The sequence below is a fragment of the Aquarana catesbeiana genome, linkage group LG10 (genome assembly GCF_042186555.1).
Source record: "Aquarana catesbeiana isolate 2022-GZ linkage group LG10, ASM4218655v1, whole genome shotgun sequence".
Taxonomy (NCBI): Eukaryota; Metazoa; Chordata; class Amphibia; order Anura; family Ranidae; genus Aquarana; species Aquarana catesbeiana.
This window is the reverse complement of record NC_133333.1, coordinates 242,334,507-242,361,330: the sequence shown is the minus strand read 5'-3', so window position 1 is coordinate 242,361,330 and position 26,824 is coordinate 242,334,507. Positions and strand designations below refer to the sequence as shown.

Here is a 26,824-nt window from a genome sequence, read left to right as displayed (position 1 = left end):
ACAGAGCCACAGCTTGGTCCCCCCTGCTCTCTCCTCATTGGCTCACTGGCTGCGATTCACATTGTCTCAGCTCAGCTAACAAGGAGGGAGAGTCCCTATCTAGCTATCGTGAACATTGTTGGATTGGAGGGGGGCTCAGGTAAGGTTGGGGGGTGGGGGGCTGTACACTGTTTTTTTTTACCTTCATGCAACCTTCAGCCCACGTTCACACTGAGGGCGGGTTTGACATTGTGCGTCTTGTGTGATTTCAAGCCGGCCAGACCTCTGTGTGGCTCCATGCATGCACAGATGTCTATAGAGATCCCCCCCCCCCCCCGGTCGCCAAAAGTAGCGCAGAAGCTACTTTTGGGAATCTGTGCAGCGCCACAAAGTCGGCTTTGCACCGGTTCGGACGGTGCCATTGCCAACAGTAGGTTCTGATTTGGCATATGATTTGACATGTCAAATCGCATGTCAAACAAGCCCAATGTGAACGTGGGCTCAGCCTTTACAACCAATTTAATTGCCCATATAAAGTTGGTGAACAGAGCCAAGCAGATCATTCATCTGTACCAGGGATATGCAATTAACGGACCTCCAGCGGTTGCAAAACTACAAGTCCCATCATGCCTCTCCCTCTGGGTGTCATGCTTGTAGCTGTCAGAGTCTTGCTATGCCTCATGGGACTTGTAGTTCTGCAACAGCTGGAGGTCTGCTAATTGCATATCCCTGGTCTACACCACTGGTCTTCAAACTCTGGCCTGTGGGGTGGATGTGGCCCTTTGCTTCCCTTTTTTTTTTTTCTTTTTTTTTTGTACAAACTTTATTTGAAATGTACATTGTGCTGCAGTACATTGACATACGATCCTGTCCAGTGCGCTGTGATAAAATGCAGCATGTTATCGCAGATCCCTGCAGTGCAGCTCTGGGCCGCATTGCAGTGTGAATAGGACACATAGAATACAGTTGTTTTCTGTGTGTCCTTTCGGTGGGTTGCATCCTTCCAGTGTGGAATGTTCTATAAACCCGATGACGAGGACAGAGTCACCTAGTCTGGCTCTCAGGACAGCAATGTTAACAGCCCTCTGTAAAATCCTTTTTTATAAGATGCCTTCCCCTATGCATCTCTTTTCTTCGCATCACCCTCCTATAACTAGAATTGTATATTGGGAACAAACGTCATACCTCTTCCAGCTCTGCCTTCTTGTAAATAGCTTTTTTGAAATGGATGTCTGAGCCGCTGATATTTCTACATTACAAAGGTTTTTTTTTTTTTATCTTTTGCTTTTGATTCCCTGATTAGCCAGGTTCATTGCACAGGAAGACTTCACCTTTTATTTTAGTGTTCTTTCCTCTGCTCCATTCCTATAACAGATTTTGAAACTGTAAAGGTGCTGGAGGTGTCGCTGAAGCTTCCTCATCTCTCACACTCCGCATTAAAACCCTCTGCGCTGGTTAAAGGGTCAGTCTACCCATCGCTGATTCTTGTTTGAGTAAATTCTGGCGAGATGAACATTCCACTAGTGCAATGTAGGCGAACCTTGGCACCCCAGATGTTTTGGAACTACATTTCCCATGATGCTCTGGCACTCTGCAGTGTAGTTGAACATCATGGGAAATGTAGTTCCAAAACATCTGGAGTGCCAAGGTTCGCCATCACTGCACTAGTGTCTTACATCTCCAGCAACCCAGAAAGGTGCCATTTTTTTTGCCATCTGATTTTCCATATTCTGCCCTCCTGCCTGGGACATTTCACGCTGCTGGAACTTGTTTTACGATCTGTAGAAGCCAGCAGCGTCCGTCTGTATAGAGGAAGGCAGGCATGAAAGCCTCGGTGATGAGGGTTTCATTGACTAAGTTCCTCAGACATGTAAGAATCCAGTGAGTGGTTCATCTCACCAGTATTCACCCATAACTAACACTACTTTTGAGTGGACTGACCCTTTAAATCAGCATTGCCATTGCTTGGCAGAGAACAGTCTCCCTTCTGTGAACATCAGCCTCCAGGCTGCATGCCTACTCTTATCATCTCTCTTCTTTTTCTCTCTCTTTTTTTTTTTTTTTTTTCCTCTCTTTTTTTGTGTCTTTTTTTTGGTCGAAATTTCAAGTACTCCTGTGAAATGCCTGTCTATACATTTTATTATTTCTCTTTTATACTCCTGCATGAGTGGATGCAATATAACTTGGACTTGCTTGATAGGCAGGCATCTGCTATATGTTCGACTAGGACAATCACCTCATCGTTTAATAAAAAAATGTATAAAAAAAATAAAAGCACAATGCTTCTGCCTTGTCCACAGACCCTCACACCCCCCCCCCTGGCTGCTGAAAGTCATGTTTTCTCTCTTCTTTTGGTTATGTCTGTATCACTGTGTTTGATAATTTTGCCCCGTTTGTGTGCGTGTGTCTTACCTGCCTTTCCTCAGCTTGGTTTCCAACCTATTTTTTATTTTTGAGGGGAACCCCGGCAGAGAAAGGGTTAAACCTGCCCAGCTGCAGACCATAACCTCATTCTGATGTCGTTTTCCGTTAGGTGAAATCTGCGGCTTTAAGATCCATGACCAGGACGTGCCATTTGAGGCCGTGGTGGTAGACAAGTCCACCGGAGAGGGAGTTATCCGCTCTACGCAGAAACTGGACTGCGAGCTGCAGAAGGATTACACGTTTACCATCCAGGCCTATGACTGCGGGAAAGGACCAGATGGATCCAGTGCCAAAAAGTCTCACAAGTAAGAACAATGGTGGTAAAGGTGATGGCGATGTATTTGGGTCTAGGGTCTCTTACCCATTTTGTAAGGGCTTTTTAAAAAAGGTGGCTGCTAGTCATCCTGGGATTAACAGATGATTGTGTGTCTTTGGGCAGCATGGTGGTTTGTTATAGCATGAGGTCCTGTAGTCGGTTGTGATGGACTGACCATGCATGGATTTGCATACCCTTCTTGTGGTGGCAATCTCAATTTTGGTTCGGCAGTTGTCTGTTACCGAAATGTGAAGGTGCCTTTAATGCAGATAAGGCAAATGAAATGTAAATAAACCATACCATATGTGTTTTTCTAAGCAGTGGTCTCCAAACTGTGGCCCAAGGTATGCCTTTATCCAGCCCTTGGAGCTCTATTCCTCCTGCTGATACTAGGCGCTATTACTGTTATTGACACCAACGATGAGACACCATTCCTTCCACTGACACCCAAGGGTGGGTCACGATTCCTCCCACTGACACCCAAGGGTGGGTCACGATTCCTCCCACTGACACCCAAGGGTGGGGTGACGATTCGTCCCACTGACACCCAAGGGTGGGGTGACGATTCGTCCCACTGACACCCAAGGGTGGGGTGACGATTCGTCCCACTGACTCCTCCCACTGACACCCAAGGGTGGGGTGACGATTCGTCCCACTGACACCCAAGGGTGGGGTGACGATTCGTCCCACTGACACCCAAGGGTGGGTCACGATTCCTCCCACTGACACCTCCCACTGACACCCAAGGGTGGGGTGACGATTCGTCCCACTGACACCCAAGGGTGGGGGTGACGATTCGTCCCACTGACACCCAAGGGTGGGGTGACGATTCGTCCCACTGACACCCAAGGGTGGGGTGACGATTCTTCCTCCTACTAACTACAGGCAGTCTGGCCCCTCTAAAGTCTAATGGACAGTAAACTGGCCCTCTGTTTAGAAAGTTTGGAGTGTCAGAAGCAGTGAGGGAAGAAGGCGTTCTCTACAACCTGTCAGTGTACGTTTGGCATCTCCATAGTACCTTTTATACAGGATCCACTCTCACCCCAGGAAGATGTAGGGATGGTAAAGCTGTCTAACGGCTGGTATTCACATTCCATTTTCTCATCATTTTTATGTCTTGGGTGATAATAATAATAATAAGCTTTCATGTGTTTTGCTCATCTTATTTGACATTCTTCCTGATATTGGCTACTTTTCTTGATTTTTTCTATGCCCATTACATCTGATACCTGCAGCTAATTTCCAGCACAGATCCAGTCACTCCTCATTAAAGATTAAAAGGCCACTTTAGTGCGTATAAATAAATAAGTGTGTTATGTGACGCACGCAGTAATTTATGTACATATTTTGCTGTACGTTTGTAATAACATTTGTGCCCCTTTTTGAAGTGTTGTCTTCAATCACCCATAAGGGATATCAAATATACCTAATTGTATTGCACAACATTTATTCGTGTCAGTAAGTCTGATTACAAGGAAACATGAATTACCAAAAAAATAAGAAAGATTTTCTTTGTTACACTTTGGCCACCAGACTCATAATTTGACCAGCCTGTCCCGGCATAAGGGCGTGTGTAGGATTCATACTATACCAGGTACCATAGCTAGTAGGAATGCACCGATCTATCACCCGCCGAATATTATCAGCTGAAAATAGGGTTATCTGCTTTGCTGATAGAAAGGAAAAAAGATGCTGATAATGGCATGCTGCATCCCATTGACTGCAATGCAAAATTGACTTCAGTGCACAAATGCCCCCCCCCCTTATTGACTTCTGTGCACAAATGCCCCCCCCCCCCCCCTTATTGACTTCTGTGCACAAAGGCCCCCCCCTTATTGACTTCAGTGCACAAAGGTCCCCCCTTATTGACTTCAGTGCACAAAGGCCCCCCCCTTATTGACTTCTGTGCACAAATGCCCCCCCCCTTATTGACTTCAGTGCACAAAGGCCCCCCCTTATTGACTTCAGTGCACAAAGGCCCCCCCCTTATTGACTTATGTGCACAAATGCCCCCCCCCCTTATTGACTTCAGTGCACAAAGGCCCCCCCCCTTATTGACTTCAGTGCACAAAGGCCCCCCCTTATTGACTTCAGTGCACAAAGGCCCCCCCTTATTGACTTCAGTGCACAAAGGCCCCCCCCCTTATTGACTTCAGTGCACAAAGGCCCCCCCCCCTTATTGACTTCAGTGCACAAAGGCCCCCCCCCCTTATTGACTTCAGTACACAAATGCCCTCCCCCTTATTGACTTCTGTGCACAAATCCCCCCCCCTTATTGACTTCAGTGCACAAAGGCCCCCCCCTTATTGACTTCAGTGCACAAAGGCCCCCCCCTTATTGACTTCAGTGCACAAAGGCCCCCCCCTTATTGACTTCAGTGCACAAAGGCCCCCCCCTTATTGACTTCAGTGCACAAAGGCCCCCCCCCCTTATTGACTTCAGTGCACAAAGGCCCCCCCCTTATTGACTTCAGTGCACAAAGCCCCCCCCTTATTGACTTCTGTGCACAAAGCCCCCCCCCTTATTGACTTCAGTGCACAAAGGCCCCCCCTTATTGACTTCAGTGCACAAAGGCCCCCCCCTTATTGACTTCAGTGCACAAAGCCCCCCCCTTATTGACTTCTGTGCACAAATGCCCCCCCCCCCTTATTGACTTCTGTGCACAAATGCCCCCCCCCCTTATTGACTTCAGTACACAAATGCCCCCCCCCTTATTGACTTCTGTGCACAAATGCCCCCCCCCTTATTGACTTCTGTGCACAAATGCCCCCCCCCTTATTGACTTCTGTGCACAAAGGCCCCCCCTTATTGACTTCAGTGCACAAAGGCCCCCCCCCCTTATCGACTTCAATGCACAAAGGCCCCCCCCTTATTGACTTCAATGCACAAAGGCCCCCCCTTATTGACTTCAGTGCACAAAGGCCCCCCTTATTGACTTCAGTGCACAAAGGCCCCTCCCCCTTATTGACTTCAGTGCACAAAGGCCCCTCCCCCTTATTGACTTCAGTGCACAAAGGCCCCTCCCCCTTATTGACTTCATTGCACAAACACCCCACCCCCTTATTGACTTCATTGCACAAACACCCCACCCATTGACTTCATTGCACAAACGCCGCCCCCCTATTGACTTCATTGCACAAACGCCCCTCCCCCCCTATTGACTTCATTGCACAAACGCCCCTCCCCCTTATTGACTTCATTGCACAAACGCCCCTCCCCCTTATTGACTTCATTGCACAAACGCCCCTCCTTTATTAAATTCAGTGCAAAAACGCCCCCACATTGATAAAAAAAAATTCTAAAAACTGTCCATTTCGGATTTGGTTTTCGGCCAAATGCATCCAGAATTTTCGGTTTCGGCTCTGGAATTTTCATTTCATTGCACCACTAATACCTACTTCACTGTGCCTCATTCATCAACGTTATGAAATGTTCTGTATGCAGATTCGGGGTCTGAGATCAGGTTGGGCAAGGAAAGGGAACTTCGGATTGACTGCGGTGGGCACAACATACCAGGGATGTGGGCACAGCAGGCTTGCCAAAGCACTTGAAATGATCTACTAGACTAGATTCTTATATAGCAGGTGGTGGGTTTGTCAGGCACAGGCGCGGTTTTGGTGAAAAAGGTGTATGCGGTCATCTGGAGATTACAGCTGTCAAACATTTTAACATATTTTGAACTCTCGTGACAGGATCACTTAAAGGGAGTCTTCATTTTTCAAACGACTGAGCTTTTGTACACTCGGCTTGGTATGTCTGGGTACTGGAGGGGTGGCAGAGTTGTCGTGCCGTCCCAGCGGGACTCCTATTCTCCCCGGCATTTTCTTTCCACTTATTAGACCCCAGTGAGTGTTTGTGTGCAGGTTGTCTCATCCATTATGCATTATTGTCTTGCTGCAGGGCGACTGTACACATCCAAGTGAATGACGTGAACGAGTATGCTCCAGTCTTCAAGGAAAAATCATACAAAGCCACGGTCATCGAAGGAAAGAAGTATGACAACATCCTTAAAGTGGAAGCTGTGGACGCTGACTGCTCCCCTCAGTTCAGCCAGATCTGCAGCTACGAGATAGTGACTCCTGATGTACCATTCACCATTGACAAAGATGGTGAGTTCCCCATCACTAGTGTCTCTCCCCCCCCCCCCCCCCGATAGAATGGGGAAAGTACATACAGTGAAATTCCAGTCATACCCTAAATGAGCCTAAATCTACTCCCACCCCCATTCTAAGACCATCTATCCTGTAAAAGAAAAGATGCCTATACTTACCTATTCTGAAATCGCTCCAGTCTGGTCACATGACCGGCTTCAGTGCTTATTCTGAAATCGCTCCAGTCCGGTCACATGACCGGCTTCAGTGTAGAGGAAGGGGCAGCCAACAACAGCTGCCCTATAGTAAGCTTATGGGTGATGTCACAACCCAGCCGTTGCCTCTCCTCTACACCGGAGACTGCGCTGGAAGCCGATCATGTGACCGGAGCGGCTTCAGAATGGATAAGTATAGACATCTTTTCCTTTACAGGCCAATTTCTTCCTCGTGATTACTTCCTTCTGTTTGACAGCCAGAACTTGACAAAGCAAACCTGCCTTCTGTTCCTTGTTTACAGCCACAATCCACCGTGACAGAAGGTGTCATACCGTTCTGTGTTTGTCAGGTTCTGATGGTAAATACCATGTTTACCAAGTGATGCATGTGAATCTGCATGAGGTGATATTGGGAGTTTGTTAAATTTTAATTTCTATTAAAGGGATTGTAAAGGCAGAAGGTGTTTTTATCTTAAAGTGATTGTAAGGCTTTTTTTTTTTTTTTTTTAAAGAACAAACATGTCATACTTACTCACTTACTCCACTGTGCAGTTTGTTTTGCACAGAGTGGCCCTGATCCTCGACTTCTGGGGTCCCCTGTTGGCATTTGCGTCCATAGCCGGACTCGGCCTCGCCACCCGTGTTATTGGATTTCATTGACCGCAGCGGGAGCCAATGGCTGCGCTGCTATCAATTTATCCAATCAAGAGCGGAGACAACGGGCAGAGGGGAAGAGCGCGTCTCCGGCGTGTAAATCATCACAGGATTCAGGTGAGTAAAACGGAGGGGCGGGGGGGGGGGCAGTCAGTGACAGAAGTTTTTTCACCTTAATGCATAGGATGCATTAAGGTGAAAAAAACATGAGGGTTTACAATCCCTTTAAAGAGAAAGTAAACCCTCCTGTAAAAAAAAAAAAAAAAACAACTAAAAACACACCCTGCAAGATAAAGGCATAATGAGCTAGTATGCATCTCATAATGAGCTAGTATGCATAGCATACTAGCTCATTATGAATTACCCGAGAACGAAGCCCCCACAGCTGTCCTTGTCTCCCCCTCAGGCCGCCGACATGTCGCCTGGGGCTTGCTTCTGGGTATCATGGCTTCGGCGCTGTGATTGGCCGGAGCCGCGATGACATCACTCCCGCGCATGCACAGTACAACTGAAGCAACGGCTTCATGCCATTGCTTCAGTTATCTTAAGTGCGCATGTGCGGCATAACATCGGCACATTCAAATACAAGGATATCTCCTAAACCGTGCAGGTTTAGGAGATATCCAGTGCAGTTACAGGTAAGCCTAATTATAGGCTTGCCTATAGTTTAAAGTGGTTGTAAAGGGTTTACAACCACTTCAAAGCCTTCTGTGGGCAGCAGACCCCCCCCCCCATACCTGAGCCCATCTTTATCCAGCAGAGTGTCTAAGCTGCCTGGGACTCTGAACCCCCCCCTGAATTGGCTGAGCAGCACAGCACGATTGGCTCCCGCTGCTGTCAATCAAAATAATTCAGCCAATCAGGAGTGGTGTCGGGCCGGGTCGTGGCTCCATGTCTGAATGTTAACAGGGAGCTGTGACTTGGCTCAGGAGCCCCCATAGAAAGCTGCTTGCTGTGGGGGCACTCAACAGGGGGGAGGGGCCAGGGTCACAGAAGAGGGACCTGAGAAGAGGAGGATCGGGGCTGCTCTGTGCAAAACCAACTGCAACAGAGCAGGTAAGAATAACATGTTTGTTATTTAAAAAAAAACAAAAGAAAAAAAAAAGGAGACTTTACAGTCCCTTTTAAGTTGCTGTAAAAATGTGAATAGCAGTTGTTGGGGAAAAATAAAGTTGTGGAACATTTTTATTTCAAGAGCTTTCTGCCTTTTTACAGCCTCTCAGCAGTGCAGTCATGTGTAGATTTGTAGTTGGGTAGAAGGGTGTAGTTTCCTCATGTTCTAATAGAGTACTTACTTACCATTGTCATTAAAAGAACACTTTCTTAGGATTAGCTGTGCAAGTTGTTGCACAAGCTGTTGGGACTATATAAATCCTGTCTTTGTGTCACCTGGTTGTTGAGACACAAAGATAGAGGAAATGTCGCCAATGGTGTAGTAGCAGTAAAAGCCTGGCAGAGACTCTAACCTTTTAGATTTGTGAAGTTTCATGTCTAAATGGAGACAAATTTGGGTGAAAGACAGTTGACCTATCAGCAGTTCAGTTTGGATGTGCATTTGTTAGGCCCCTTTAACACTGGGGCGGTTTGCAGGCGCTATTGCGCTAATAATAGCGCCTGCAAACCGACCCGAAACAGCCGCTGCTGTCTCTCCAGTGTGAAAGCCCTGAGGGAGCGGTGCGCTAGCAGGACGGGAAAAAAAAAGTCCAGCTAGCAGCATCTTTGGAGCCGGGAAGGAGCGGTGTATACACCGCTCCTGCCCATTGAAATCAATGGGACAGCGCGGCTATACCGCCGGCAAAGCGCCTCTGCAGGGGCGCTTTGCGGTGGTTTTTAACCCTTTCTCGGCTGCTAGCGGGGGGGAGTAAAACTGCCCTGCTAGCGGCCGAATACCGACGGTAAAGCGCCACTAACAATAGCGACGCTTTACCGCCAATGCCGCCCCAGTGTGAAAAAGGGCCTTAATGTTGGGGTGTGGGGAGGGGAGAGGACATTGTATCGTGAGCCACTTTGAGCTGATGTAAATGCTGGAGCTTTCTCTGGAAAGCACTGCAGAAGATATGAGCACCTAACATACATGTCCAGAATAAATGTATGACAAGCTTGTGTTCCTATGAACAATGGTGGGCGGTAGTTGGGACCGTCCTGACGGATATTCTGGGATTTTCATGAGTGAGTCCCGTGGTCCTGCAGCCCTGAGGTCCTGGATTCATTTACAACAGGAGATACTTCCTACAGGCACACTTTGTAGGTTCCTCTGAGGCTTTATGACTTTTCACTTGTTAATTTATATCCAGATTGTGTGTAAAAGAGGCATTAGATTGTAAGCTCCTCTGGTAGCTGAGGTTGATGAGAGCGTGTTGTGGTGTTTTTTTTTTTTTTTTTAAGTAAAGGATCTATGATGCAACTATGAAGCAAACGCTCTTCCCCGCACCACAAACACCATAATAGTGTATTATATGTGCCATGTATTCACACACTAAGCTCCTCTGTGCAGAACCTTCCAGCTCCATGTGGTGTGTCAGTGCAGCTCTGCAAATCTTTTGTCTGTTTACTGTGACCCTTGTGACCGGATCGCCCTGGAATGTAAATGTTAGACTCGTTGATGTGAACCCCGACCTGTATTGTGAAAAGGGGAACGTATGTCGATAGTCATAATTATCTCATGTTCTTATGAAGTTGACAGAAGATCTCTGTTGCACTGTTGGCTTCTACATTGGCTTCTTGATGCGATCCCAATGTAGATGTTGTAATGTATTTGTATTGTATTTTCGGACGACAACTGTACTGACTACATGAAATTTGTATGATCGGGTATTGTACGTGAAAATTTTTCGTGCTTGTCCGATTGGATAATATCAGATGAGCGGTTTTTTGATCGGCTATCGAAAGCTGTGTACTAACAATCCAATTATCGTATGATTGATTAGAAAGCGGTATTTTTCATGCGTTTTTTGGATCGTGTGTACGGGTCATTAGATGCAGCAATCAGCTAGGTAAGTATGATTCTAGAATAAAAAAGTTAACCCCATACTTCTCTTTTAAAGGAGGGCAGGCATAGAGATTAAAGTGATTGTTAAGTCTCGTATAAAAAAAATAAAAATAACAAACGTTATACTTGCCTCCTCTATGCAGTTGGTTTTGCACAGAGCAGCCTGGATCCTCCTCTTCTCAGGTCCCTCTTCTGTGCTCCTGGCCCCTCCCTCCTGTCGAGTGCCCCCACAGCAAGCATCTTAATATGGGGGCACCTAAGCCGAGTCACAGCTCCGTTTGTCCATTCAGACACGGAGCCCCGACCCGGCCCTGTCCCCTCCTTCTGATTGGCTAACTGAGTTTGATTGGGAGCCGCGGGAGCCAGTGGCGCCACAGATGTGTCTCAGCCGATCAGGAGGAGTCCCAGATAATCTAAGATACTTGTGAACATCGCTGGAGAGAGATGGGGCTCAGGTAAGTAATTAGGGGGTGCGTGAGTGAGGCTGCTACACACAGAAGGCTTTTTATCTTCATGCATGATTTTCTAGTTTTGTCCATCAAGCATTTCGATCCCTTCATCCCCTACCTTTTGGGACATATAGCTTTTTTGGGGGGTAACCAGAACCTTTAAGGTATTTGCTTCCACTTCTCTATTCCTCGCCTAGGCAAGGATGATTCCTGCTCGCTCTGAACCTAACTTCCCATCCTTGCATGTAGCCTCCTGGGATTCATGTTGTTCGTCCCAGGAGGCTACAGGACTAGTCTGCCCAGCTCTCCATGCATCACACATACACAGGTAGGGGGAGTCGGCTTTGAGTCATCAGGTAGTCACAGGCGGCTCCCATATTCGAGGAGCTGGTGTGGGGCACCTTAGAAAAAAAATACATTTTTTTTTTTTATAAAGAACTGATGTGCATAAAATTCCACTTGATAATCACAGAAAAACACTAAATGTGCTGCACTTTAACAAAAGTAAAAAAAAAAAACATAAACATGAATATTGTGCATATAATGTATGTAAACCTAAAAGTCCACTTATTAATCACAAGGTCCACTTGAAGACATTGAAGTCCATCCCACACCAGTGAGCCAACTTCCACTATAGGTTCACCAAAAAAGCTTACCGGAACTACAGGACCCTCTAAATCGGGGGGGTCTCAAACTGGCGGCCCTCTAACTGTTGTGAAACTACAAGTCCCATCATGCCTCTGCCTGTGGGAGTCTTGCTTGCAATGCCTCATGGGACTTGTAGTTTTGCAACAGCTGGAGGGCCGCCAGTTTGTGGCCCCCCACTCTAAATCATTGAAAGCTCATGTAAGGCATGTTAGTATAAAAATCCACCTCAATGGCACACCTCGGGTGTCATCAATTGGTTGTAGACCAAGGATCAATTTAAGACATTCTGCTGCATGTGCGCGAGGCCCAAAAAGCTCTCTAAAAACCCTCACGTAGAACACCTGGTGATCTGTTCTCGCTCCCAGAATCTCATTCACTTGCACTCAATTAAAATGGAGAAAGAGACCCATGCTCTGTCAACTGTCAAAGACTATTTATTAGAAATCAAAATTACACTCATATGAATAAACAGTAAAAACAGCGCTGTACACATATCACCCGAATTCCACTTTTGGGGAAACCGCCGGTGCACGATGATGTCACAAAGATGGCGCTGGATTTCTTGGTCAGGTAAGTATGTGTTTCTCTTTAATTGGTAGGTACAGTATTTGTAGCTGCTGTCTTTTCATTTCTGTTCAAACGGTTGAGGCTCCTGTTTAAGCATTTTAGCCCATTTGCCTTTAAGTATTCACCCATTTCACACAAGTTTGTAATCGAGATCTAAACAGCTCTTACTTTAGAAAACATTAAAAGGTTATATTACACCAGATCTTCTATTTTTATTTTTTGCACCACTTTAATGGTTGGTAAGATGATGTCATATTGCCTCAATGTTTCAGGTTACATCAAGAATACAGAGAAGCTGAATTACGGTAAAGAGCGTCAGTACAAGCTTACAGTGACCGCCTACGACTGCGGGAAGAAAAGGGCTACAGAGGACATATTGGTCAAAATCAACATTAAACCAACATGCAAAGCAAGCTGGCAAGGTGGGGAATTCTCCGTCCTCTTACTTTTCTCTGTTGAGTTCTGTATTATTGGGGCGCAGCCCATTGATTCAGACACATGAAGCTGGATAGAGTGAAGAAGGTGACAGCACATCCATGGAATAAAATCAACCTCTTTATTGAACGTCCATTAACCGCTTCAGCCCTGGAAGATTTCACCCCCTTCCTGACCAGAGCACTTTTTACAATTTGGCACTGCGTTGCTTTAACTGACAGTTGTGCGGTCGTGCAGCGCTGTACCCAAACTAAATTTGTGTCATTTTTTTCCCCAAAAATAGAGCTTTCTTTTGGTGGTATTTGATCACCTCTTCATTTTTAATTATTTGCGCTATAAACAAAAGAACACAGCCAATTTTGAAAAAAACACAATCTTTTACTTTTTTGCTATAATAAATATCCCACATTTAAAAAAACAAAAACATTTTTCCTTAGTTTAGGCCGGTATATGTTCTTCTACATATTGTTGGTAAACAAAATCGTAATAAGCGTATATTGATTGGTTTGCGCAAAAGTTATAGCGTCTACAAAATGGGGGATAGATTTATAGCATTTTTATTATTATTTATTTTTCTACTAGTAATGGCGGCGATCTGCCATTTTTAACGGGACTGCGATATTGCGGCGGACAAATTGGACACTTTTGACACATTTTTGGGACAACTGACAATTATCTAGCAATCAGTGCTATAAAAATGCACTGATTACTGTAAAAATGTCACTGGCAGGGAAGGGGTTAACACTAGGGAGCGATCAAGGGGTTAACTGTGTTCGCATAAGACTTGCTAGGGGAAGAGAGAGATCGAACATATGATCAGTCTCTTCTCGCAGTGTCACAAGCGATCACGGGTACCTGGCAGTCATCGTGCCCGCCGGGCACTCGCATTGGCTCCGGGGGCGAGCAGCGGGCGCGCGCCCCTAGTGGCCACAGGGCAAAGTGGTGTAGCATAACGCTGTTTCGCCCAGCCATGCTGTTCTGCCGCAGTAAAACTGCGGCGGCTGGTCGGCAAGTGGTTAAAAGATGAAACAAGACAAATACAAGGTCCACATATGCTCTGTAGACCCATTTCACACTCCCATGCTTGCTTATATTGTAATGAGTAAGCACGGAAGAGTGAAACGCATCTACCGAGCATCTGTGGACCTTGTGTTTGTCATGTTTCATCTTTTAATGGATATTCAATAAAGGTTGATTTTATTCCCTGGATTCTTCTTCACTCTCTACAAATAGTTTTGGTTGCGGACCAGGCAGGCACCCGGGTTCTCACAGCAGTGCATGGGATCACGCAGGCTGCTATGGAGCGGTGAAGCTGGATACACACTTTACTATGTGATTGTACAATTCTGGATTTTTCACACGCCCCCCCCTCCATTCTAAGTCCAACTGTCCTATTACTGCATATGTCGTCATATTGTTTTAATCAGATGCAGTCTAATTATCCATTGGGATTGGATTGCATGGCATATCAGTCTGTTTAGGTGGAACCATTTCTGAACCTTAACTGATATGAATTGTAGTGTTTATGGAGCTCCTGTCTTTAAAATCGCATCTGTCTGCGTTTATTTTTTCAGATTTAATTCCATTTTAATTATACTTTACTAACCTAGAAATGTCTCCAGGTTATGTTGGCTTAGGTGGCTAAAGAAGGAAGTACTTAGGGTTATTGTAGCAAAAGTGTGGTTGTACATTTTAATGTATTTTTTCTGATGAGTTATTTTAGTTTTTATTTTGTTTTTATATCCATCTAGAGTTACAATAATTTTTAGTGGGTATCGGTGTCTTTGTTCACATTTTAAATTAATAGCAATGACATGAAGGGCAATAGCAGGCGCACACATCACCTAGGTTTTTATTTTTTTTTAATACAGATTTGACCTGTGTGGACCCCAATAGGTTGTACTGTTCGTTTTTTGTTTTTTAATATTTTTTCTTTTCTACACATATGACCTGTGTGGACCCCATTCGAATGTAATGGGGTATTTAAAAAAAAAAAAAAATTTTGTCCTATTAAAGCTGGACTCTAACCTTGCCATTGTGTTTCACAGTACACGCTCCTTTTTTTGTAATAAAAATGTTTTGTTTAAATTCACTGCACACAGTGAGCTTTTTCAGTGTGCATTAGAAGCTGCAGCAAGTCCTATAGGTCCTACCTCATTTCCTGGCTGCGAAACGTCCAGCATAATTTAGCCCTTACCTCCCCAGCCTACCATCCCTGGCCTGCCCCTTTCACTCATTGGATTTCAGTTGTTTTAATCATGGAGGTTCAGGCTCGCTTGTTGGTATTACTTAGGGCAGTATGGCTTGAACCATTCTTCCAGAATGGCACGCGCCCATGAAGGTGATATAATATTTAATATATAATATTTGCAGAACTCCCCTCAAGCGTCATCCCACTGCTTGCATCTGGGCTATGGGCTCTTAGGAGGAGTGCTGAGGCAGGTTGCTTTGAAGTTTTGTACAACACCCTTCCAACCCCACCCACTAGTCATCATCTACCTGCATTGCATAGAGAAGCACCAATACACATTCATGATTGCTGGGTCTAAAATGTGCTGAAAACAGGAAAGTTTTATTTAAAAAAAAATATATAATGTTGATGAGTGGGGAAAGGGGGATCAGGGAAGGCACAATCAATGTAAGCAGAATAAACATCAGCTTTCTTATGTAACTGTTGTTGGAATAACACATTTCTGCAGTTGACCAGTTTTAAGGTTACGATGACATGCTGCCCTTTTCTTTTGTGAAATATACAGGCTACAGTAAGAGAGTGGAGTATGAGCCTGGCACTGGGTCCCTGGCATTATTCCCTGGCATGCATCTGGAGACCTGCGATGAACCAATCACGTCAATTCAAGCAACGGTGCAGTTGGAAACCAGCCACATCGGCAAAGGCTGTGACAGAGACACGTACTCGGAGAAGTCTATCCACAGACTATGCGGTAAGAGTCTGAAGCTGCCATCTGGTGTCCTTGTATTAGATGAACCCCATAGCAGAGGTCATTCACACTGCAGAGATTGGACATGATCAGTAACGTAATCCAGCAAGAGGCATGATGGAGAGATGTTACATGAGGGGACACACTGTACATGAAACAATCACTTTGTCTGTAGGCTGATAACATATACTGAGAGTTCCCTGATTCCCCCCACCAAATAATTTTATTTACAGCTAAAAAAAAATAACATGCACATCTGGTTTAGTATTAATGGACAATTCTGACCAGAGCAATTCATTGCTGCGTGTTTAACTCATTCTCGTTACCATGGTTTGCATTAAATATTAACATGTGTTGGGCTAAGCAAGCCCAGTACTGGGACAGGTTCATCGAGCACCCAGGTCAAAGATGAGGAACTGCACCCCCTCCCCCATGGCTAATGCATGACATAGAATGGGTGTATGGCCCTGCACCCATTTGGTGACTTGCTCTGGCTGCCCATGTTTGGCCCCGAGCCAGGGGCGGTTTTCCCTCCTGCCCACCCCTTGTCCCGTCCTGGCTGCCCCTAATGCCCACCCCTTGTTCCGGCCTTGATCCAGCCTATTGATTTGAATAGGTCCCTAAAGCTGCATTTTTGCTAGGGCAGTGTACTGCAGCATTTGGTAGCGTGTTACCAAAAAATGTGCTGTAAATGTGGTACATCATTGCTCTTATATTGTTAATGCAGAGCAGAGGTGTGACTAGTCATCAAAATGCATAGTCAAATTGATCCATAGAAACACCAAACAGTTTGTTCAAACATTAGAAAAAATGTATATATTTACCACCCCAGCTTCTGCTTACAATGTCTAGGTAAGGGTGACGACATAGGCCATCCGGTGAGATCCCGGGAAAGTGGAGTATCACAAATCTTGCCAAAAGATGCTTCCATGTTGTGCTGAAGTGTATTGTAGCGAGATTTTGGACCACTCCGTTTTCTCAGGATTAGGCCAGTAGGCCTGCGATTTTAACCCTTGCCTAGATGCCATGGGTGGAATGTAGGGTATAATTAAGTTGTATTCTCCTCCCCCCCACCCTTTTTTTTTTAAAATAATTTATTAATGGGGCGTTTTTACGTGGAGTGGAAGGTGTCTATAAAGAATAATTGGCTTTCCCTTTCTAATACAAGGTCTGCATTAATGTATAAGTTTACCAAAAAAAAAAAAAATTAATAATAAATTCACATCTTTTGGCAGGTAGATTTTTTTTTTTTTTAATTTCTATTTAACTAGGGGCCTGGAAAGCATTAGATCTGCGATCAGCAGATCATGGGTACAATGCAAGGCTCCTGCAGACTGTCAGTGTAAGCTATCTGCTTCTACCTCGTACGGGCAGGCAGTTACACAATGGCAGGAAGAATCAATTAACTACCTAGAGCGCTCATCCGTGCCCTGGTAGTTCATTGAGAACTACAAGCCAACAGCCGCATAGTAGACTATAGGTACTTGTAGTTTTTCCATTCACGGATCTCTTTAAATGAAAGATGAAATGTTGAAACAGCATGGATACAAGTGTAAAAATAAAGTATTAAGGAATTAAAAGGTCAATCTAGTGATATTTCAGTTATTGGTAGAGAGTTAAACCACATGAAATTCTCTAATATTTCTCAGGGACTCTGTCGGTGAGACTTCTATGCTGATTTTCCAGGGTCTATTGTTGCCCACGCCACAGAAAAACATAAAGGAAAATTGTCCTGAAAAATCCTTTCTGACACAATTCTGGCCTTTTCTGAACACTGTCATTGTGCTTGTATCTAGGAGCGACTGCAAATACCGCTGAACTGCTCCCGCCTCCCAGTAGCGCCACCAACTGGACCGTGGGGCTCTCGACCGATAATGGCCATGACAGCGACCAAGTGTTTGAATTTAACGGCACCCAGGCGGTGAAGATCCCCGAAGGCGTTGTGACGGCTGATCTTAAAGATCCCTTTGTGATCTCTGTTTGGATGAGACACGGACCCGGTGGCCGAGAGAAGGAAACCATTATGTGCAATTCTGATAAAACAGGTAAGGGGCACCTCGGCTCACTTCAGAACATGCTTTTTCTACCCTGGCTATATACAGGCATGGGATCTCTTATTCCAAAAGATAAATAGATGATAATTTGCTACGGTAATTTGGTAATCCCTGCTAAGTGTTTTTTTATTCATGGCCCTGGCAGTATGTGAATGAGGAAATGCAGGATGAATGTTAAATATTATGTTAGATGATAAGAAACTCTTGTGTAGAGAGCCTAAGAGAGAAAATCCAATGAGAGCTGATTGAGGGAGATGAGTACTTGTAACAGTTCACCTCTGTGGCCAATGTTCCAATAATTGGCCAGGCCGGTTTTGGGCCTTTTAGGACCTGTGAGCTTCAGACTGGACCTCAGAGTGTCTCAGTAAGGTTATAGTTCTGAAACCTACTTATATTGGAGAAAGAAGCAAACCAGTGGACTGGGAAAGGGCAAAAAATGAGATTTTTACACTGGTCGAATGGATAGGAACTATTTTTAAACTATGAACTATTTTTGCAGTGTACCCTGTGCCTGTGTACTAAATTCCATGTAGCTGGTGTATTTTAAAATGGCAGCCCTTTTGAGATCCTTTTCCATTGTGTTGGTAACGAATTATACTAAAGAAAAGTACAATATATTCACACCAGAACAGACTTTTAAGCACTTCAGCCCGGGAAGATTTGGCTGCTCAATGACCAGGCCATTTTTTGCGCTACGGCACTGCGTCACTTTAACTGACAATTGCGCGGTCGTGCGATGCTGTACCCAAACAAAATTGACATTTTTTTTTTTCTCCCACAAATAGAGCTTTTTTTTTGTGGTATTTGATCGCCTCTGCGGTTTTTATTTTTTGTGCTATAAACAAATAAAGAGCGACAATTTTGAAAAAAAACACTATCTTTTACTTTTGGCTATAATAAATATCCCACATTTTTTATCAAAAAAACTTTTTTTTTCCTCTGTTTTGGCCGATATGTATTCTTCTACATATTTTTAGTAAACAAAATCGCAATAAGCGTATATTTGGTTTGCACAAAAGTTATAGCGTCTACAAAATAGGGGATAGATTTATGGCATTTCTATTATTATTATTTTTTTATACTAGTAATGGCGGCAATCTGCGATTTTTATCAGGACTGCGATATTGTGGCGGACATAACGGACACCTTTGACACGTTTTTGGGACTATTGACAATTATACAGCGATCAGTGCTATAAAGATGCACTGATTACTGTATAAATGTCACTGGCAGGGAAGGGGTTAACACTAGGGGGCGATCAAGGGGTTACCTGTGTTCCCTGGGTGTGTTCTAACTGTAGGGGGGATGGGACTGTCTAGGAGGAGAGAGAGATCGGTGTTTATACATAGTATGAACACACGATCTGTCTCTACTCCCCTGAAAGAACCGGGATCTGTGTGTTTACACACACAAATCCCGGTTCTCGCTCTGTCACTAGTGATAGCGGTAGCCCGGCGGTCATCGCGCCCGCCGGGCACTCGTTTTGACTCCCGGCACACGCTGAGCGTGCACCCCTAGTGGCCAAAAGGCACGGCGATTTAAGGTAATGTCGTTTGGCCCAGCCGTGCCATTCTGCCGCAGTAAAACTGCAGCGGCTAGTCGGCAAGCGGTTAAGGCCACTCACTCACAATAATGTAAAATGAGAAATATTTTATTTATACATCCATTAAAAACATCATAATGAATAAAATCAATTGCATATGAACATTAAGGGAATCCGCCCCATCCGGAAGGTGCTAAGTTGCATTCCCAGTATTACAGGGCCATATTTGTACGTTGTGTTGGTAACAAAGCACACAGCTCCTTGAAAATGTCTAAGACCCTAAAGTGATATTTAAAGTGGTTGTTAAGCCTTCATACCATCCCCTCTGTGTTCTAATCCTGTGTGCCCCTGTGTGAGTGATTTATTACAAAAAAAAAAAAGGTTTGGTAGATGCAGTGGGCGAGGCCAAGATTCCCCTGCTGACATCACTTGGGAGAGGTGAGAGAGATCCCAGCCGATCATGTGATCACTGAGAAGAGATCTGAAATGAGGTATAGCAGGCTTTTTTTTTTTTTTTTTTTGGAAATCACTCACACAGGGGCACACAGGATTAGAACACGGAGGGGATGGTATGAAGATGTGAAAGTTATTTGAGCAGCATGAGTTGAGGGGGCAGGCACTGTCACAAGCTGACAGGCAGAGAGGGAAGGGGGAGAGAGCACAGAGGAGACAGCAGGCTGCGGATGACAGAGGCACATATGGATGACTCCGGTGTCAGGGCTCAGAAGCCCTCATATATCAGAGTCAGCGTACGGAGGGGGTATAGCCAGGCAGAATCGGCCAGGTATTTCAGGTGATACAGGGGGCCAAATGACACAGCACAAGAATTGTGCGGTATAAAATGCTTTAAAGGAACAGGATCTTTTTTTAGGGGGGGGGGTGTTAACAAACGCTTTAAGGTATTTTTTTTTTCTTTAAATAACAAATATGTTATACTTGCATGCTCTGTGTAATGGTTTGCACAGAGCAGCCCAGATCCTCCTCTTCTTGGGTCCCTTGACGGCACTTCTGGCTCTTCCTCCTCCTCTCAGAGTGCCCCCTTAGCTAGCTGCTTGCTATGGTGACACTTGTGCATATGGCCAGCTTAAAGTGGTTATAATGGCTGAAGGTTTTTTTACCTTCATAGATTCTATCCATGAAGGTAAAAAACCTTCAGTGTGCAGCTTTCTCCTAAGCCCCCCCCCCTCCAATGCTTACCTAAGCCTGATCTCGATACAGGAATGTGCATGAGACCCGAGGCTATCTCAGGTCTCTCCTTTCTGATTGGCTGACATGCAGCAGCCAGAGCCATTGGCTTCTGCTGCTGTCAATCACAGCCAGAGAGTCGGGGCTGAGCCATGCTCTCGGTCTCCTATGGCCGGCTCGGGACCGAGCATGCACAAGTGCCCCCACAGCAAGTGGCTTGCTATAGGGGCACTCAGCGAAAGGGAGGGGCCCAGAACGCTGGCATGGGACCCTTTAAGAGGAGACTTTGCCAATCCCTTCACTGGCTTCCACTACCCCACCATAAACAATTAAAAATACTAACCACAACATACAAGGCCATACACAACATCGCCCCCAGCTACATCACCAACCTCATCTGCAGATATCACCCTAATCGTCCCCTCCGCTCCTCCCAGGACCTCCTGCTGTCTAGCTCCCTTGTTACCTCCTCTCACGCTCGCCTTCATGACTTCTCCAGAGCCTCTCCCATCCTCTGGAACTCCCTGCCCTGGTATGTCTGATCAGCTCCTACACTGCCCACCTTTAGGAGATCCCTGAAAACCCACTTATTCAGGGAAGCCTATCCCACACCCACCTAAGAACTGTACCCAAGCCACCCCCATCCAATCATCCCCCGCAGCTATTACCTTTTGTACCCCTCCCTTTTTAGAATGTAATCTCTACGAGCCGGGCCCTCCTGTCCCTTCTGTATTGAACTGTACTGTAATTGTGCTGTCCCCCCTTCTACATTGTAAAGCGCTGCGTAAACTGTTGGCTCTATATAAATCGTGTATAATAATAATCTGGACTGCTCTGTGTAAAACTGCTGCACAGAGCGAGCCGGCAAGTATGACATTTTAAATAAAAAAAATTACCATTACAATCACTTTAAGACACACAGAATGGGGCTCACTGGCAGTGATTGACAGCAGCCAATGGCTCCTGCTACTGTCTCTCAGCTAATAAGGTGGTAGAGACCCGGGAGAGCAGCCAGCTGTGTATTATGGGGGGCTGCCGGAGTGTGGGGGGGGGAGCTGTATACTGAATGTATTTTTTACCTTTGTGCATAGAATGTATGAAGGTAAAAAGCCTTTAGAACCCCTTTAAACTGTATGAACAGTAATTGTTCATTGTAAATGTTGCTGGCGAACTACAGGTCCTAGCTCAGCATGTCAGTTATAATTTCTCCTATATTAATATGCTATCTTTAAACACACTCTTTGTAGTTGGTTTGATTTTTATTTTATCACCTGTTCTAATAACATTACATTGATCAATCAGTGTAAAGAGACTTTGGCTTCAAACTATCAATATACCATAAAGCCAGTATTGATTTCCATTCTCCGTGATCTGTAAAGAGCATCAGAGCCCAACATATATTGCTTACATTCATTATCACTATGACCTTAAACCTGTCAATAATCCTCAATGACACATGACATACTCCTCCTATCACTCTGCATAATACATATGGCCCACCACTCCTCGGCTTTGTTGGGAGCTTGTTGAAGTGGAGCAGTGTGAGGCCTCGCCTGTAGATCTGCATTTTCCGGTCATTCATTGAATTTTTGCACTTCTGGCATTTGCCACAATTGCTGACTTGGCCTGAATGGGAATACAGACATGGTAGAATACTGGTGGTGATTAAAGCCATTTCACCCTTTACATTACCTATCTGGCTTGATAAAAGTACCTATTGCCTTAAAGTCTTACCAATCCCAGTCCTCACTAGCAACACTAGAACTATACTAAAGGATTGGCTATGGGGCTTGTGTTTTTTTTTTTCCCAAAAATTTTTATTGAAAATTTTCAATGCAAAAAAAGAAAACATATTTGAACAGAGCAAGATGTTCGATTTGAACAAATTGGTCCAATGAATACACCTGGATACAGAAAAAAGAGGGCGGAGAGCTGAAGTCGCACTCTACAGAGCCCAGTGAGGAGAGCTCTGATTGGAGGAAAGAGACACACCCCTCTTCATACAGCTCACAGGAACAGAGCTGAGGCTGTCAATCAGCTGCAGGTCCTTCCCCCGTCACCATTTTTTCTCTTGGTGTCAGGAAACTTGTCAGAGGTGACTCATGCCGATAGCAGAGGAAGAAAGAAGCAAACAGAAATGACACTTGGTGCTCTGGACTGAGACAAATGCACACTATAGAGAAATATGCTTTGCTCCTATTTCGTGTCTGAGGTTTACAACCACTTGCCGACTAGCCGCCGCAGTTATACGGCGGCAAGGTGGCTCGGCTGCGCGCATTGCCGTACCGGTGAGGCAGTTCATGCACTAGCTTCTGTGGGCGCACGCTCGCCAATTCGCCATCGGGGGAGCCAGTCTGCAGGTCCGACGGACTCCAAGTCCACCGGCTTCCTGCGATTGTTCCCCGCAGAGACAGAACAGGGATCTGCCGAAAAGAACAAGGCAGATCTTCGTTCTGGCAGGGGATTACACTGAGATCTTGTCTTTCTGCTATGCAGGAAAATAGATCTCTGTGTTATCCCAGGCAGCCCATCCCCCATAGTTAGTAAACACACCCAGGGAACACGTTTGACCCCTTGATCGCCCCTGATGTTAACCCCTTCCCTGCCAGTGTCATTAGTAGAATGTTGGTGCATATTTTTAGCACTGATCACTGTAATAATGTCACCGGTTCCCAAAAAAGTGTAAAAAATGTCAGGTGCCCGATCTGTCCTCCGCAATGTCACAGTCCCGAAAAAAATCGCTGATCATCGCCATTACTACTACAAAAAAAAAAAAATGCCATAAATTGATCCCCTATTTTGTAGACACTATAACTTTTGCACAAACAAATCAATATATGCTTATTGGGGTGGTTACCAAAAATATGTAGCAGAATATATCTAAATTGATGAAGAAATTAGATTCATTTATTTTTTTAAATGTATTGGATATGTTTTATAGCAGAAAATAATTTTTTTTTTTTTTTCCAAAATGTATGTTTTTTTTGTTTGTTTATAGCGCAAAAAAAAAAAAATACCAAATACCACCAAAAGAAAGCACCTATTTGTGGAAAAAAAAAAAAAAGGACATCCATTTTTTTTTTTTTTGTGTACAGCGTCGCACGGCCGCGCAATATAGTTAAAGTATCGCAAAAAATGGCCTGGTCATTAAGGGGGGAAAACCTTCCGGGGCTGAAGTGATTAAAGGAGCTGCAGTATAACTAAAGAAAACCATTTGGAGAAGACCTGTATTTATTTATTGTATTTATTTATTGTATTTATTTATTGGCTCTTTAACTGAGTAGCAAAAAAGTCAGAATCTGAGATGCAGAAACAGATCTAGCGATGGAAAGTGACCTGCGGGTTCGATGATTATCTCCGGGTTCCAAACAATACTGCATTTTACTGAGAAGAAGGGATGAAGTCTTTAGAAAATGTTTTTGTTTCTGCACAAGTACAGAGGAGGCATTGATCGGCAGTATGTCATTAGGGAACATAGAGGGATCTGTTGTGTACAAGGGAAGTAAAAACCAGGCGGATAGTATCTCTTCTCAATGTCAAGAGCTTTTCACCTCTGTCCTCACAGTGCACTGTACGCCGAGCTGTAAGAATCAGTGGCTATTAATTGGTTAACACTTTGGGTTTTGAATATTCACAGCATTTTCAAGCAGGCAAAAGCCTTTTTCACAGGAAGCCACTTAGAAGCTATTTAAAGGAAGCCTCTCTAGTTAAATAGCATTCATTGGGGTGAATTTTTGAAAACTGGAGCAGGCAATCTGTGCATAGCAACCAATCGGCTTCTATCTACAACTTGTTCAGTTTTGAAATGAAAAATAGAAGCTGATTGGTTGCCACATACAGCCGCTTCAGAGCCAGCTTCATTGTGTGTGTGTTTTTTTTTTAATTCTTTATTTATGGCTCATACCAGCAGCAATCCACAGTACATGCAATGAGTAAGTATGCAGTACAAATACACGCAATAAAGAATAAATCATTGGAAAATAGTTTCATGTTAGGTCAATCGGCATAAACCTTGTACACCACTTGTACCTACAGGTAAGTCTATAATAAGGCTTACCTGTAGGTACTGGAAATATCTTCTAAAACTGCACGGTTTAGGAGATATTTACCATATACGATGGCGCCGACGTCATCGGCACATGCGAAACGGCTCGAATGTGCCATTTCTAAAGGACCTGTGCCGTGATGTCATCGCCAATCACATCGCTGGAGCCCGCGAACCCAGAATTAACTCCGGAAGACATGTTGCTGGTCACATCGGTGTACGAGGACTGCTGCAACAGCTTCGATCTAAGGTAAGTATTTCATAATGTGCTAGTATGCGATGATGCATACTAGCTCATTATGCCTTTGTCTTGCAGGTTTTATATATACAGTGTGTGTATGTATGTATGTATGTCTGTGTGTATGTGTGTGTGTGTATATATATATATATATATATATATATATATATATATATATATATATATATATATATATATATAATGTGTGTGTGTGTGTGTGTGTGTGTATGTGTATATATATATATATATATATATATATATATATATATATATATATATATATATATATATATATACACAGTGTGTGTGTGTATATGTATGTTTACAACCACTTTAAACTCGGGGTATCCAGCTTATGGACCCCAGAGGTTCTAAAATCTATGGGGGCAACCCCTATGTTGATATGTTTCTCCATTCTAAAGCAGGCCATACATGGTCGAATTTCGAACAAATTTTCTTTTCAAAATCAGAAAGTTCGCTTTTTTTTTTGTGATCCGATGGCGCCACCATTGATTTTCGAAATTCGGCCGACCAAGCCTTCAATTTCACCTCATGTTGCTACAGAAAAGAATTTTCGTGGCCGGGAATCTTCTTTTCTCTCCGTAAATTTTCTTTTCTTGCACATGCGCATTTTTTTTTTCTTATTACATTTCTCGCACGATTCTCCCATCATTGATTAGAAAATCGTTTGTTTTTCCAAAAATTTTCAACATGTCGGATTCCTCAAATTTGATTGCCACACGAAAATCGTCCGTTGCTGCAGCCCCACTAATGGTGCGAAATTCGTACGAAAATTCTTAGATAGGATTTTCGAAAGAAAATTCTTTCGAAATTCGAGCCGTGTATGGCCCCTCCATACACTGCAGCCATTCCTTTTGGGTGGAGGGGGTCTGATGACTTCCAATGCCTTATTCTATGTGAATGAAGTAATGCCCGGCCACCGCTTCCCTTGCATTAGCAGACAGTTGTTAAGGTATCAAGGATTCCCAACAGTGTTTGGGATCAAGTGGAATGGAGACCCTGGTATGCAGTGTTCATGTACAGTTCCCTCTCAATAAGGATGCAATTTTGGGCATCTATAAATGATGAATTAAATCACTGTGATCCTGACTGCATTTACTACATATTGAGTCCCATCTATCTCACATTCTTGAAACATTTTCCGAACACTTGACCTAGTATAAGGTAGTAGATAAGGTAGTATTGCTCGTTCACAACCAAGCTACATGCTTGTGAAACGCGTCAACTGCAATCCCTGTATCTGGCAAACCCTTGACCATAAAGATTACATTCAAGCAAGTTTTTGGATTTCATAAGAAAGCTTGCATATATTGCCTTTTTTTCTTGATGCTTCCTGAGAACTTTATTGAAATCTTTGCTGACAGTTCAGGTTTCTTGTCTGATTTTTGATGGAGGTGCAGACATCTTCCAATGGATCATCCTTGGCATTCATGTAGATGTTTATGGTCTAAGTCCCCAGTCTCCACCAAGGATGAATCCTATCTAAAGATCTGCCATGGGTACCATCCTTCACCCAATACCAAAAAATGTAGACCTATCGTCACAAAAATCTTTGTTTTTTTGTGTAACTTTACTTATAGAGAGTTTATGCCAAAGGCAATAACTAGCCCAATGATCTAAGTCTAGCAGTTTACTCCTCTGTAGCCTGCATAGGTGGGACCCCCGCTAATTCACTGGTACTGTGTGGTCAGGAATAACGGGTTCCAGCGGCCTTGTTTTGCACTGCGGTTTTCCATGTACTCAGATCGCTAATGTTTTGAAGCGATATTAAAGCTTTTTTTTTTTTTATATATATATACTTACCTGCTCTGTGTAGTGGTTTTGCACAGAGCAGCCTGGATCCTCCTCTTCTTGGGTCCCGCACCCAGCGCTTCTGGCTCCTCCCTCCTGCCGGGTGCCCCCACAGCAAGCAGCTTGCTGTGGGGGCACCCAAGCAGGCGTGCTCCTGACCCGAGGCTCTGTGTGTCCATTCACACATGGAGCCGCAGCTCGCCTCCATCCCCTCTGTCTCCTGATTCAGCTTACTGGCTGA

At 44.4% G+C, this 26,824-nt stretch overlaps 1 protein-coding gene across 4 annotated transcripts in view; it reads left to right on the top strand.

Annotated features, from left to right (window-relative positions):
* Window positions 1-26,824, top strand: part of CLSTN1 (calsyntenin 1) — a 128,080-nt gene that overhangs the window by 62,285 nt on the left and 38,971 nt on the right. For all 4 annotated transcript variants that reach the window (XM_073603532.1, XM_073603531.1, XM_073603529.1 and 1 more), the window contains 5 exons: window positions 2,513-2,708; window positions 6,620-6,828; window positions 12,605-12,754; window positions 15,524-15,709; window positions 17,503-17,751. In XM_073603532.1, the coding sequence (XP_073459633.1) occupies window positions 2,513-2,708; window positions 6,620-6,828; window positions 12,605-12,754; window positions 15,524-15,709; window positions 17,503-17,751 (990 nt within the window). The remainder of the gene's footprint in view (window positions 1-2,512; window positions 2,709-6,619; window positions 6,829-12,604; window positions 12,755-15,523; window positions 15,710-17,502; window positions 17,752-26,824) is intronic.